The sequence below is a fragment of the Xenopus tropicalis genome, chromosome 5 (genome assembly GCF_000004195.4).
Source record: "Xenopus tropicalis strain Nigerian chromosome 5, UCB_Xtro_10.0, whole genome shotgun sequence".
NCBI lineage: Eukaryota > Metazoa > Chordata > Amphibia > Anura > Pipidae > Xenopus > Xenopus tropicalis.
Genome location: NC_030681.2, coordinates 39,058,433 through 39,074,394, shown reverse-complemented (window position 1 = coordinate 39,074,394; position 15,962 = coordinate 39,058,433). Strand labels below are relative to the sequence as shown.

General features: G+C 39.0%; 1 protein-coding gene across 1 annotated transcript in view; it reads left to right on the top strand.

The window, feature by feature from the left end:
• Positions 1-15,962, top strand: part of acss1 (acyl-CoA synthetase short chain family member 1) — a 63,121-nt gene that overhangs the window by 43,372 nt on the left and 3,787 nt on the right. Inside the window, exons 9-13 of the mRNA XM_002937453.5 lie at positions 4,546-4,658; positions 5,950-6,076; positions 7,503-7,630; positions 8,888-8,951; positions 15,308-15,429. Of these exons, the coding sequence (XP_002937499.1) occupies positions 4,546-4,658; positions 5,950-6,076; positions 7,503-7,630; positions 8,888-8,951; positions 15,308-15,429 (554 nt within the window). The remainder of the gene's footprint in view (positions 1-4,545; positions 4,659-5,949; positions 6,077-7,502; positions 7,631-8,887; positions 8,952-15,307; positions 15,430-15,962) is intronic.

Sequence of the window (15,962 nt, the reverse complement as noted above, 5' to 3'; positions counted from 1 at the left end):
CAAATATGCCACGAGCCCTAGTATTATACAAATAGGAAACATGAACAAATGAAGGAAAATCTAAAAGGCTCATTCTATCTATCAAGAGATTAAAGCACCATCTGAAAGCAATAACACATAGAATAAGACTTCATATAATCTAGATGGTACCATGAAGTTATATAGACCCACGCAGAAAAATAAGAATGATGTTAGATGTATCATTGAGTGAACAAGTACAAAATCTACAATTATTCTTGCCAAGCAGAAAAGCAAATGTTACTAATGGATTCTGTACCAGAACTTCTCCCCGTTACTGTACTTCTTGAGCCATTAATGTGAAAGGTATATATTTTGTCAGCACACAGATAGGATACATACAAAGGTGTTCACCCTTGGTAACGGAAACATAATGAATTCCACTTTATCAGAATAACGTGACAACTCAATGGATCTATAAGTAAAAGATTTAAAATAAGGTTGCTTTTTGGTCAGGTCAACAGTGAAAGTGAGCATAGTGAGAGACGCATAGCAACCACTACAACGTTGCACATCTTCTTTTTAGCCGCAGGCAGAAAAAAAGACCAGGCCTAAAGTAGCAGCCTAAAGAGGGTAGAGAGGTATATTGCAACTAAAAGTAATCTTTTAGTATAAATATAATATAATAAACACAGCCAGAGCTATGAAAGGCACGCCAGGGTAGTTATGTGTATGTGCACGAGTATGTATTACCCCTAAGATATATTATTTTAAATAATTCTAAGAAGATTTAGTGTAAATCCCCTGTACTATTGCTACTCTCCTAATCCCTAATTCACTTGCAATCTGCATGTTAGGCCCTTGGATTCATGTGCTATCTGCAGGGCTGCTTTAAGGTACCAGCAGGCCCTGGGCAAAATTTCATTGGTGTGACCCCACAGACCCAAAATATTTGTAATAAAATAAGCTTCAAGCACTTGAAGATCAATATAGTAAGGCAGGCATGGAAAAATGGATTGATTACTAAAGTAGGCATGCCTCCCTGCCTAACAGCCCTGGGAGCAGAACAATTATAAACAGTGATGCCACACAAAAAAATTAAAATATCTATACTATAGAGCTTCTAGATGATTTAAATGAGGGGTCTGCCATCCCTGTAGGATGTTTCTGCTAAAAGTTATCCCAGATGAAAGGTGTGCTAGTGGGCCCCTTATTCTGGTGAGCCCTGGGCAAATGCCCCCTTTGCCTATTTGTTAAAACCAACTTGCAGTGGAGGGGTTTGGCGATACCCTTGTCTCTACCCAGATGCTTGATAAAGGGGTTAATTTGCCCTGAAACGTTGCCCCTCCGCAAAAAAGATTTTTAAAGGGCTTGCCCCGTTCTGCAGCTCTGAGTGCCAGTGCTTTTTCATTGCTATTGTGTTCTGGGAGGGTGCCGATCCCTCTAGCAGTGTGCACCGAGCGCAAAAAAAATTTCTGGAGTGCTAAGGGTGTGCGAGGAGGGTCTCCTGTTCTTCTCTACCCAGTTCAACACATGACCTACAACCAACGATTGGACTTTGTCCAGAAAGTCCAGTCTCCTGACTTCTCTTATTAGAAGATGAATTGTGCTTTTGCCTCTTATTAAATTATTCTACAGAGTTTAGAGCATTTCCAGAAAACCTAAAGTACAGCTAGCACAGTCAGATGTTGTTAAACCACAGCCATCAACAACCGTTGGCTCTTAATGGGAGTACTTCATTATCAACTATAGGGCTGCTGGTTGCACAACAATGACTGGCACCATCTTGCCCTGCTATCACTCCCCCACTCTTCCTACCTACAGTGGCTGTAGGTATCCCTGTACAGTATCACTAAAAACAGCTCTATTTACCAGAAAAAAATATATCCTGCTGGGTATTGCTACACTCATATTATAAATGGGTTAAAGTTAATTGCAAGGGGATAGGCAGAAAAGACATTAAGCTGAGTTTTCTTTCAACTGTACCAATTACAGCTGAGCTCCACTTAAGTAGATTTGGAATGATTATGTTACGGTAATTAGTGTGGTCTCATTTGCATGTACTTAGTCAAATTAATTTGCAGAGATTTCTGTAATGAGTTTTTTTTAATTTAGTAAATGCAGCCCATGAACAACAATTGCACTCTTATTGACACCATGCTTTTATATACTGTGTACAGATTTGCAGAAATAATTTTGGCTACAGGAGCGTTTATTATATAAATGGATCAATTAAGTCTGATACAGACTGATCTCAGAATGCATCTAATTCTCAAAACCACAGGATGAAAATGATTAAGAGTCTTGGTTCAAGAGCAGCATAATCTCAAAAAGCAGATAATGGGCCACGATACCTTAATGCTTTGTAATAAAAGTCATTTAGCTTTGCAAAGCTCTTTATACATTCACTTTGCTTCTTTTCTGATAAGGTTTAAGGATAATTCTTCCTCTAAATAAATGAGTTCATATTACCGTGGCTTTGCTTGTTGTTAAAAAAGGCTGCTCAGAAACACTTTAAAAAGAATGGCTGCTCAGGGTGCTTTATGTTTTTTAGGGTCATAATCTAAAGGGTGATTTGTAAGCAAAAGGTATTAGTGATCATTTACGAACACAAGCACTAAGTGCAAAGTGGAGCTTCTCATAATTGTAGTGTAAGTGCAGTCACCCTCTTGAGTTGTGTCTGTGGCAATTTCATTACATTTTGATCCAAAACGGTTGCAAGTTGCGTCTAGCATTTCAGAGTAGGGCTAACATCACTTTTGAAGCATTCGCATCAGGTTCACTGGGCTGTGTGGGATCCCTGGGGCTACGGGTAGCTCCAGGGTTCCTAAACACAGTTACATACTATTTCTCAGTAGAGGCAGGATAGATGCATTGGCAACCATGTGGAAGTACAGGAGCATGTTTGAATGCAGTTCATAATTGCATGGGTACCCTGCAGGTTACCAAAAGCCATTCCTGGTAACAGCCAAATTTCCAATTTTTAATTCAGAATTTTGGCTTTTCTAGTGCAAATAGCTTAACTGAGCTCTCTGCACAAGCGATTCCGCCTCCCCTGCCCTGCTCTGATGCTGTAAAGGTAGGGGGGCTAAAACACCCATGCATAATTGACCCCTGTAGTCTCAAGTGTTGGCTACAATTGTCCACCCCTTTTAAAATATGGGATCCAGGGAATGTTAAATGCTATTTTGGTTTTACGCAGTCCACTCATAACCAAGATACTGTTGAATCAATGGACCCTCTCTCCTATTGAGCTAGTAGTTTTCCACTGCTGTCACTTTTCAGGGCTCTTCTTTGCTTTTTAACATCAATGTTTTAGTCCCTGCTCCCCTGCCAGGATTTCAGATGATGCAGAAACAGAAGAACTGTTTTGCAGCTGGATAAAAATTGTATTTATTCATACTTTTTGAAGTAACAGATTACAGCGATAGGTATATTAGGGGTTTCTGTGTTGTGTGGGGCTCTTTAACAAATGTTGGTTTGAATGCTAAAGTTCCATTTAATAATACATTTTTGGTTTGCTAATTATTTGTAATTTCTCTTGGAAGAGAGGACCTTATACTTCAGTTTTACTTTATGATTGCTAATTTAGAATATATCTTCAGATAGTGACCTATTCTCAATCCAGTTAGTTTTTCTTTTACACATACAATTGTAAACATATATTCAGATTAGTTCAGATGTGGATTCATGGAGTCAAGCTAACCAGTAGGATAAATGAAAGATTAAGTGTGAATGTCATACTTTGCAATAAGAAGAGGTTCAGGAAGCAGAGGATTACTGAAAGCACTTTATTAAAAGAAAAACCAAATGTTTCAGTAAGTGCAGTAATGTTAAGATATATCAGCAGGGATGTTTTGTCAGGGAAGGGCAGAGAGGGCATTTGCCTCAGAGGAAAGAAATGGATTAAAGTACTATGGAGGTATAACTACATGTATTAGATATTTTCATTGTTTCTGTTGGTAAACAGCAAGTCTATGCATCCTGCCTTCAGCCACAGGCTCAGAACTAAAGGTTGTTACAGGCAATTCGTCTAAACTAGGCCTACAGCTGGCCATACACATACGAATAATATTGTATTAATATTTATATAAAGCCATCATCTGGCACAGCGCTTTATAGAGTAAAGGATACAAATACAAGACACAAGGTGCAACCACCATGATTTTTTTCCCCACAGTGTAGTGTTTTTTCCAGAATTCTGGTGTCATTGTGATCACAGGGGCACAGTTGTGTTGTGTGATTCAACAACATTAGTTGCATGTGCACTTCAGCACAAATTGGGCGCAGTTAAGCCATATATGCCTGATGTAATTTCCAGAGTTTGGCTTGCTAGTGATGAGTGCTCTACTAATGATGAGCGCACAACTAAACTGCGGTGATGGATGCAGTGCGCTGAGGAAACCCTGGAGCTATCACCTGGTCCAGAGATGGCATTAGCTCCTGCGTTTCCCTGCATCAAGGCAGGAAGGACTGAGCAGCTACAAGCACAACTATAGGGAAGAAAAACAGACGAAAATATAAATTTTTTTTCATATAAAATGCCTCTTTTACTTCCCTTACCAAAAAATCTGTATTATGTTGTAGAAACTGGTGGAATCTGCATTTCTCCCCGCCCATCTGAGCAAGATGCTGAAGTTATACCAGCCATGGCTATGAGACCCTTCTTTGGGATTCAACCTGCACTTCTAAATGAGAGTGTGAGTACAACCGAAAGTAGACTGTTAAAGTCAAAACAATTTGCAGAATCCCAGTTATCTTCATTGCCAGTAAAGACAAGTTTGCAGGGACGAATAATACAAAACTCAAGAACAAAGAAAAACAGCTATATAGTGATACAAGGTGAAAAGCTCGATCACGGTGGGTCCGGGTGCTCAAGCCCCAGACCTTCAGCTTAGGGAGTCAACTAGAAATACAAACTGGACAAGCAGGCTGGCACTCCGGATAACCCGAAAGTATAGAAGTTCAAAGCAGGTTAAATTATGTTAAAAGCATTCTTAGTTTATTGAATCTATATACAGACAAAGCCTTACGTGTTTAGTACTACAGGGGGCACTTAATCATAGGCTAAAAAAATGATTAAGTGCCCCCAGTGGTACAACACGTGTAATTTGAGCTGCTTTGAACTTCTATACTTTCGGGTGATCCAGAGTGCCAGCCTGCTTGTCCAGTTTGCATTTAATATACATGTACTATGAATATTGGTTGGTTTGGGAATTTGGCTGGTTTGAAACTTTTATCTGCTGATTTACCATGATGGCCTGTGCATGGTTCATAGGCAGATGAGAAAGTGAGGAGGAGCCACAGCTGTTACACAAAGATTGGTACAACAGAAAGATGGCGTACTGTGTGTGGCATTTTAGAGGGACAAACTTCAACATTTGTTATGTCGGTAACCAAGCCATGACATTTAAATAATATAACATTTTACTTAAAGGCATGTACCGCATGACAGGATATTTATGATTAAAGAGGCTGAGTACAAAGTGTAAAAAACAGACTAATGCTGCCATGTTTTGTGCACTCTACAACAGCAGTGTGCATCTGTGGGTGCAGGTCTTTGCACACCAAAATGGAGTACAAGGCCATGTGCTTCCCCCATGAGTACAGTGCTGCTTGCAATTGGCAGTGCTGTATTTGTAAGGGGTGAGTTGGCAGAGGAATATAGGCATCCACCATCCCACCCCCTAGCTTGCTTATCATGCAGATGCACCAGTCAGGCATGTGGTAAAGACAAGGCTGCCTTGCAAAACTGTACAAATACCCCAGATGCAAGTGCTGGGTAAAGAAGTACTAAATGGGCTGGCTTTGTGCCCCTTAGTGCTCTAGCACTTGTGTCTGGGGGGTTGGTAAATGAATCCATAGTGTGTTTAAGGTGAATCTGCCCTTTCATGCTTGATTTTTTTTTAATATAGATGAGACATAAAAGCATTTCAGCAACAGTACAATCATAGACACATTTCTTATTGTTTGCTGCATTTGGATTTGCAGGGAAAAGTTATAGAAGGGGGTGATGTGTCTGGGGCCTTGTGTATTGCACAGCCATGGCCTGGAATGGCCAGAACCATTTATGGAGATCATCAAAGATTTGTTGATGCTTACTTCAAAGCATATCCAGGTAAGGAATGTTACACCAAGGCTGCAAATTGATTGGAAACTACCAGATAACAGTGTCCTGGGGTGAAAGCTCACTGGCACCTCTCTGATCCCAATAATTACATATCTAATTGCATTGTTTTGAGTTCAGTGTTTTTTAAACCCCTTAAGGGCCGTGGCAGATGGGGAGGTCGCGGAAATCGCGGTAGTTTCCTCTCAAGGCAACTTCTGCGATTTCGGGAAATTGCAGCGCCACATATGCCATCCAACCGGCGATTTACATTCAAGCCCGTGGGATGGCATATCGGGAAGATTAGTCACCCACGACAAGGGAGACTAATCTCCCTGTCTGCCACGGCCCTAATGTTCTACCCAAATTGCTAGACAGTATACAAATGCCTCCTTGAAGCAGTACATACCTGCATTCTGCATAAGTTCAGTAAATAAGTCTTGCACTTGACTTGCACTTAATTTCTGCCCAATGTTGAAATCAGGGATCCCCAACCTTTTTTACTCATGAGCCACATGCAGATATAAAAAGTGCTGGTGAGCCACACAAGCATAAAACAAGTTCTTTGGGGATGCCAAATAAGGACTGTGATTGGCTATTTGGTAGCCCCGTGTGGCCTGCTGGCCTGCAGGAGGCTCTGCTTGGAGTGAAACTTTGTCTCTGTGCTACTAAAACTTGCCTCCAAGCCAGAAATTTAAAAATAAGCACCTATTCTGAGGCCAATGGGAGCAACATCAAAGAGGGTGGTGAGTAACATGTTGCTCATGAGCCACTGGTTGGAGATCACTGGTTTAAATGAATAAAAATATAGTACAGAATACTATGACAGAACTTTCATTTTCCAGCTTACTTGGTTTTTCAGAGTAGTTGTGGGAGAAAGAGATCAGTTTATGGTGTCGGCCTGTGTTCACTCATGAAGCAGATTATGGCTCCAAAAAGCATCAATTCATGTTTCTGCATTTTAACCCACTTAGTGTTTTTGTACACTGGCTGGCACCATGTTTATCAGTGTGCCTACAGAAAGGAGCAGATCCATCTCCTACATAATGAAGTTTTCCTTATCTGTAAACCTGAGACACAAGGGGTCACAACTAGGGTAAGGGTGGTACTTCTATATATCAAGCTCGTTATCTGTATTTTATTTTTAATGGTATGCTGGAAGAGATAGAAAGTTAAAAAAAACTTTCTATTTTTTTTTTTTTTCTTATTTTTTAATAAGAAGAAGGCAACACATTTTCAACATAAGTTTTGAATATTTTACTAATGTGGATAACAGGTGTATATTTCCCCTTTTGCTTTAGTAGAAAGTCTCAAAAAATGATTGATGTATATATTCAGCAACAAAGATGCACATTATTCTGAATACATGCAGAAAGGGGACCTACATTCTTCCAGAATCATTAGGCCAGATATACATTTATGTTACCATATCTTTCAGGCCATTATTTCACTGGAGATGGAGCCTACAGGTCAAATGACGGTTATTACCAAATAACAGGTCGAATGGACGATGTCATAAATATTAGTGGACATCGCCTGGGCACAGCAGAAATTGAAGATGCCATGGTAATAATATACAACTGTGTGTGTGGGGGGCGGTTGTTGTGCCAGGGAAGGAACACATATGCTTTTCCATGCTCTGTTCTGAGAAATTTTATTTACATAATACATTATTGGGTGAAGATCTAAGGGTGGTTTCATTAAACCACCGGGGGTTTCATTAAACCAGCAGGGAAAAGCGCAAGTTGCCCACTGTGCTTGTGGGCATAACTGAACCCTAACATTTAACCCTTTGCCAACCACTGTAGAATCTGAACTGCCAGCATAAGACTACCATTGTAAAATCTACGATACCAATACATCTAAATGTACTAATGCGCTGCCCTGTACCTTCTACATTTCCGGGTATTTATTGGTAACACACAGCACTACAAGATCAAAAGATGCCACTACATAAGGGGATAAAAAATTGCCTAGATTGAGAAAGAAAGCTGGGCAAGGTGAAAAAATTGTAAAATATGTAAATTAACTAGATATATTTAGTAAGAAAAAACTAATGCAAAGTATGTTTTGAACTAATTAGCAGTGCATAAAAATGAAGCAAATACAAAAAAATATGAAAACGTTAAGATTATTTAGCAAATAGAAACCAATATGAATGTTAAGGAAAATACTAAGCTCTGTGGCCTCCCTTAAGCAGTTGCATTGAAAAAAATTGTCCCCTGTGGAATAAACCCAGATGTAAGGGGGTATTTATTAGGCATTTACTAAATTCCTAATTCTTGAATTTGTGTGATTATGAAACTAATTTTCATTTTTTTCATATTATATATAATAATTTGCATTATTTCACTTAAACGATAAGGTCACATATGGCATTAAGAATTCACCAGTGTCTGGGTACAGTGCATATCCTTTAATATTAAAAAATAATATCTGTAATTAATTGCACTCACAAGAAACTTGGGCCACATAACATTGAAACCTCAATTCTTCCCTGCAAAGTTCCTGTACCTGATAATGTCAACTAGTCCAGAGAACCCTTACAGACTCCATTCACTTGGTCAGGCCACATCTTGCTCAGTTGGAATTGAATCCTTGCCTGGGTCCTGTCAAATATTGGATTTCTCTTCATTTATAAAAACCCAGGATGCAAATCCAAGAGCACTAAGGGGCAAAACATTGTGTAGTAGTGCTCATTTAGTAAGCACTTGCTGCACCATCTGACTTTAATGAGCTCTTATGGCTTGTAACAAATTAATACTTTACTGTGGAAATGGAGTTCAGTAGTTTCCCTAATAATCTTTATCATTTTCATTAAAGGATGAACATCCAGATGTGCCAGAAACTGCTGTAATAGGGTATCCACATGAAATTAAAGGAGAAGGTAAGCTTTTATAAAAGAGTAGGCTGTTACATTGTTTTTATTGGACAGCTTGAAATATCCAATTAACAAACTTTGCTGGTGTTACAGAGATATTTTTAAAGCTACTCCATGTATTATGCTGGAGAGGTTGACCTTTGATGGCTTTAATGGAGCACAGAGACCTCTGTGTGCCCCATGAGTATAGCACTGCTATGACCACATATATATTTTGGTTATAGAAATATAAAATAAAAAATATATTTTTTTGTAGCCAACATTCTATGATTCAGTGATTGGGATGGAGCTGACATCACTAAAAGGAACTTAAAGGGATACTGTCATGATTCTTATGACACTTTTAATTTCTAAATTACACTGTTTACATAGCAAATAATTTACTCTACCATTTAAATGTTGTTCTTGAACCAACAAATGAGTCTGAGCTTTCAGAAGGAGCCAGCACTACACATTAGAACTGCTTTCAGGTAACCTATTGTTTCTCCTACTCCCATGTAACTGGAGGAGTTCTAAGCCGGACTTGGATTTCTTACTATTGAGTGCTATTTTGATACCTACTGGGAGCTGCTATCTTGCTCCTTTCCCATTGTTCTGCTGATCGGCTGCTGGGAGGGGGGTGATATCACTCCAACTTGCAGCGCTGCAGTAAAGTGTGGCTGAAGTTTATCAGAGCACACAACACATGGCTGCGGCACCCTGGGAAAAGAAGAATACAGCTAGCCATAGAAAGACAGATTTCAATGCAAGATTCTGCTTGAGAAGCTCTATCAACAAATGCATTTTTTTTAAAAAACATGTTTTTCCGTGACAGTATTCCTTTAAAGCATTTTATTAAACAACTTTCTCAGCCACCCCTGAGCCCATGTACATGTACAGGAATACAAAATCTTTCAGTCAAATAGGCAGAAATAGGCTTGGTCTTCCTATATCCTGATGTACATATTTATACCCAAGATATTGCAACCACCAGCTCAGCTTGACTGATGGACTAGTTTGAGCAATAATGGAATTGCACAGTTAGCATTGCTGGGTAAATGTAAAGTAAATGACCCCTTAAACCCTCTAGCTGGTGTCTGCAAAGCAAGGCCCCTCCTGTTTAGAAGGAAAAGTAAGCACAATGTTCTCTGTGTCTTTGAGACACCTACTTTATCAGCCCTATCTGTTTGATCAAATAGTTGCATTTTGGGATGGGGATAGATATATGGTGCGTATTTGTTGCTGTTCATGTGATCTCTGAGGGAGCACACAGACCATCACTAAATGGTGAATAAGGGGAAAGGATGTAAAAGGGCAATATTTACTGATATATATATTCCAGTTTAGTAAGATTCTTTAATAGGTCACTTAACATAATATAAACTATCTGTTGGTTAAGTATTCATTCTGGGGGTATAGTGTTCTTTTAAGAGAATTAATATATAACTTTTATAAGCTCTGGAGCAGCCTCTTTAATGCTAAACGCTCTCATGCTTCACTTGCCAACTCCTCATTTTCATCTTAATGAACCCAGAGCTGGAAGAATTCCATCTCACTACTGTGAGCAAATCTTCAGCTATACACACTGACCATATCTTTCAAATGAGCTTTAATTGTTCAGTTAGTTGAGATTGTGGATTGCAATTATTACATCATTAGGGGCACCAGGATGCATGACTCATTATATTACAGTTAGGGTCATATTTATTAACATTGGAGACAAACATCACTGGTGATGTTGCCCATAGCAACCTATTAGGTTACCTACAAGTTAGTTACCTACAAGTTAGAAGACAAAGATCTGATTGGTTGCTATAGGTGACATCCCGGTGATGTTTGTCTCTAGTGTTAATAAATATATGCCCCATAGTGTAATATTAAAAGTATTGCCAAAAAAAGTGTCAAAAATAAATGATGATGATGGCGAAGGCTGAAGAGACGTACATACTTTACATGTAGGTTAATAGTTGACATTGTGCTTATTAGAGAAATATAATGTACAGATGTTTATATTACTAAACATGGGCATCCACAGAAAATTTTCTGGGGGGGCAAAGTCATTGATCAAAAATACCCTGTTTTTGTAGACTAAGCTTGTATACAATAACTAGGTGCCAAGTTTGTAGGAAATCAATTTACTGGCAAAGCCCATGAAGTCGCTTGCAATTTGCATGATTGTATAACAAGGGGGCTGTTTAAGTAAAGAGTATAAATTATGAAAATCTGCCGCGCGCAGTGCTGTGAAATTTTTTTGCCTGTGCACACTTTGTGGACATACCCCTAAAGACCATGCCTATTTTTCTAAAATAAAATATCAGGAATTTTAAGCCCAAACATGGCATTATAATTACTACAAAAAATAGATAATCTGCATATTAACCCCAGTCATGCCAGTATAATTATTACTGGAGATGGATAATCTGCATTTTAACACCAGATGTGCCAGTATAAATACTACAGAAAATGGATAATTGGCATATTAACTCCAGACATACCAGTATAATTACAATAGGAAATAGATGATCAGCATATTAACCAAAGTTGTGCCAGTATAATCAAAGTAGAACTGGCCAATGAGCACTCCATTAACTCCAGACGTGCCAGTAAGATGAATACAGAAATTCATAGATTGAAAGCATTCCCTCACCTACACTCATAAAGGCAGATCACCAACACCAACGTTCTTCTTTCCTGCTGCTCACACGCTGCTTTTCTCTCTCTTAAACTCTCTGCCTCCCTCTCTCTGGCTCCTGTAAAAAATCCAAGATGGCCGTGTATCTGTAGTAATAAGTTAAATCAACTGGACTTGCTGTGTTTTTGCAAGTCCAGTTGATTTGACTTATTACTATAGATATACCATGACCTGGATGATTGCGAACCTTCACAGACAAGATGGCCGTTCATGTCACAGTGAAATGCACAACCATCGTGGATTTCTTTTCTCATGGAGCAAGAAGCAGAGAAGAACCAGGACAAGCAGGATCATTTAAACAATGATCTGGGACTGTGGGATGTGAGGTATACAAAATTCCAGGTGGGGCAAGAGTGCCCCCTTGCCCCCATTAGAGGATGCCCATGTTACTAAACTGTAAGTGTAGCCTGACAAGTTAAATAAAAACATTAATAGTTAAGAAGAGATAGCATTTAAACAAAGTTCCATTTTTGTAATATAATCTGCTGGGATACAGAGAGATTTACAACATAATACTGTCCCTACCTCACAGTGTGAATAACCTAGTGTAGGAAAAAGTAAATAGTAAGTTCTCTGCTTCTGACACTGGATCTCAATGTGACCCATTACCCCTGGTGTTCTTGCATGGTTTGTGTTATTGCTGTAAAGGGCTCAGGTTACAATGGCAAAAAGAAAGTTATATAAATATTCACCTCAGTGGCATTGGTCTAAGCATACTTTTTCCATGAGTGTAGGCAAAGCAAGGACTTACTGTTAATATTTTACTTAAGGCAAGCAAGCTCTACACAACTCTTTGCAAATGGAGGCCAATAAGGTACACAGTACATTTACTTCACGCTGCCATTTATACTGTCAAATACCATTATTGCAGAACTCTCTTATTAGACTTTGTTCATGCAGAAGGTTATGTGGAAAGTAAAGCAGATTCATGTAAGTAAGTAGTGGTCATATTGGGTAATCATCCACTTGTTTGCCCATTTTTAGGGGCATGGAAAACATGACAACACTTTGTTTTGTACATTATTGGTAAATATATGGTTCCCTGAAAAGCCTGCCTGATATCAATGTGCTATGGCTATCGGTTGGTTACAAGAATTAGGCAGGTTAGAAAACTTTATGTGCCGATGTCCCATGTCAGCCAGTTCATCATGAACTTGCATTTGAGGGTTGAAGAGGAGCCACATGTGCTGCTTAAATAATTGGAACATGCGTGGCCCCTCATACACTCTCAGCCCCCTCTTTGTATGAAATCTGCACCATGGGCACACTGACATGTCGATTTCCTCTCTGTGCTTACTGATGACAGCAAATTGGTGTTTTCTCCATGAGTGGAGTACCATGACATTAGTCTAAGGCAATGCTGTCCAACTTCTGAGGTACAGAGGGCCAGAATTTTTCCAGTCTACATGGTGGAGGGCCAATAATGGAAGCCAGTTTTGACCACTCCCCTTTTTTAAACCACACCCACTTGAAACCACACCCATGTTATCACATGACCATACCCATATTTATTTGTGGGTTTCTACTGCTCCTACAGTCTGTCTGAGGTGTGAACTGGTGAACAATGTGGGGCTTTCAGTCTGAGCCTGAGGTGTGAACAGTGCAGAGGATGAACAATTTAGGGATTAAAAGGTGTGAACAACAGATTACATTTTTTAAACAATACAGGGGGTCTACAGCCTGAATCTGAGGTGTCAACCATGCAGGGGGCCAATTCATCTTAGTACTGATACCATTTAAATCTTACACAAAGGCAAGCCATCAAAGCAGCCAGACAGGTGGGGGGGGCATGCAGCACTAGGTATATTTGACCAAACTAAACAAACTTGCAGTAAGAAGTATACATATGATGTATCATTTAAAATCCTAGCAGAAGAGAAGGGACTAAAACATTGATGTTACAAATTGTAACAACTTCACAGCAGCTTACAGACAGCATGCAAGAACTACATAACCACAATGCATTGCACTGCAACGTTCCCTTCCTAATTGACAGCACGTGTGCAGGGGATTGTGGGATCAGGAGGATGCAGGCTAAGGACAGGCAACTACTGTTACAAAGTAGTCAACCAGATCAGCAGGAGAACAGGGGGCCAGGCTTAGGTAACTGTTCCAAACCATGTTATTACATTAAAAGTCATGAAAAGGCAGCATATTTTATAATAATTGTATATTGCAAAGTTGCTTAAGTTTTCAAAAAGCTTAATTTGTGTTTGGGTGGAGTTCCCCTTTAACTAGATGCTGCTTATTACTTGCCTTTTCTGATACTAGATGTAACTGTAAAAATCAATGCAAGTCACTGTAAATGAGACTCTGGATATAATTTAATCATAAGCCAGTTATCACTGAACCAGCTAGCCTTGGAATCTAGCCACACTATAATCTGAAATCACTTGACATTCATTAAACTTGCCATTAATCGTCTCATAGTCATTTCTTCAGCTCGATACACAGTAATTAAATGACTGATAAGAAAACTACAGTCTACAATGCTAAACCAGTAGGGTCAGTCCCAGAGACAGAATTATATACTGTATATATTTTATATGTATCTGTCTAAAATCATCTGGGACACTTCACAGTAAAGTTAAAGGATGTGCTCATTCTGAAAAGGACAAGTACAGTAGTTAGCAACCCCACAGTCTTCTAGTGGCTTATCTCCTACTCCAGGGTCAGCACTCCTCTTTTTTTCTGGCCTCCCTGGTAGCACCTGGCCACCCTAAGTGGCACATAAGCAGTATAGAACCTTTTCAAAGATTTCTGTACTGTTCATGCACCCTGCCAAAATGGGCACAAGGGATACCTGGCAGGTTGGACATTGCAACATGGTGCTTAACATAGAGTATGCAGGCTAGGCACGTGGAATAAAGAGGTTTTAAAATTAATCATTCATTTCAAACTGTTTTTCCAGGATAAATCATTGTACACATCTTAATAAATAAACCCCTTGATGTGAGAAGACCCTTTGTATGTAAAACAGCAGGAATCCTGGGATAGAAACTTAAGTTGTGGAGTAGCGTAGTTGTAGAACAGTAGTATGTAACAGGTAAACCCATGATATGACATCTAAGTATGCCTGATAAATGAATTGCTCTATTATAATAATGGTCAAGAGGACCTTTACTATGTTTTCATTAGTTAGAAAGCTAGTAAGAGTTCCTGCCTGAATCATAGTAGGAATGGTTTGAATGCTATTCTGGTCATACTTTGCCCATGTTTTATCACAGTGTGATTATAGCAGGTACTAAATAGCACATATGTGGCATAACTCATATCATGCTGACTGGCCATACATGGGCCAATAAAAACAGATGACACTGATTTGCCAGAACGATATCTCGTTAAGAATCAAATTGATATCAGGCAGGGTTGAAAATGCTGTAAGTCATTCGACAGGTCTCCGTAGGTCCTGACTCCTGCTGTATAATCTAATCATTTCTTTATAATAAAAATGTAATTCCCCACAGTAGAAAGCACTCACAGTGGCAAATGTTGTTCTCAGTGTCTCACTTCTTCTTGTCATCCTAGTTACTCATTTAAATGAATGGTTATTGCTGACAAGTTTAAGATACTAACATCAGTATCAAGTTTCTAACACTCTGACATTGAGCTGGAAATTAGTTGCTTTTTAAGGGTTTTCCATTAAACCTTTGATATTACCTGATCTCTTGTATTTTGGCTTTTCTACTAGCTGCATTCGCATTTGTGGTATTAAAGGAAGATCTCAAAATAGCAGAGGAAGCTATTAAAAAAGAGCTCCAAATTATTGTGGCCACGAAAATAGCAAAATATGCTGTTCCTGACCATATTCTGGTGAGTAAGCAGGCTTGGATATGTAATGGAATAATTCTGCTGATTCACATAAATAATAACCTATATGTGTGTTCATAATGAATATTCAAATATTTTTATAATTACAGGTTTCGCCATGATTTTAGAATGTAAGGGAGGCCTACAGTAGCATTCAAAGACTATACATTTTACCAAAATAGGATGCATATCCAGTTCTTAGCACTCAGTATGTACAATCAGATCTGTCAGGGTGTGTATAATTCAAGCGTTTCATTTAAAAATAGCTGGTTATGTAATAAAAGTTGCAAACAGGTCTAGTAACCCATGGTAACCATTCACCAGGTAGTACTCACCAGTCATCTGTTTCAAAGCACACTTCTGATAGTTATGCCAATCAGGTTGCTATGGCTTACTGGTCATTATTTTATGATCCTATTCATTTCCATTCTTCACAAAACTCCCATTGCTAATAACTATGAAGATTTTCATTCATCCAGGTCATGGTATATCAAGTATTATACTAGATATCCCATTGCTAATGGGAGATTAAACTG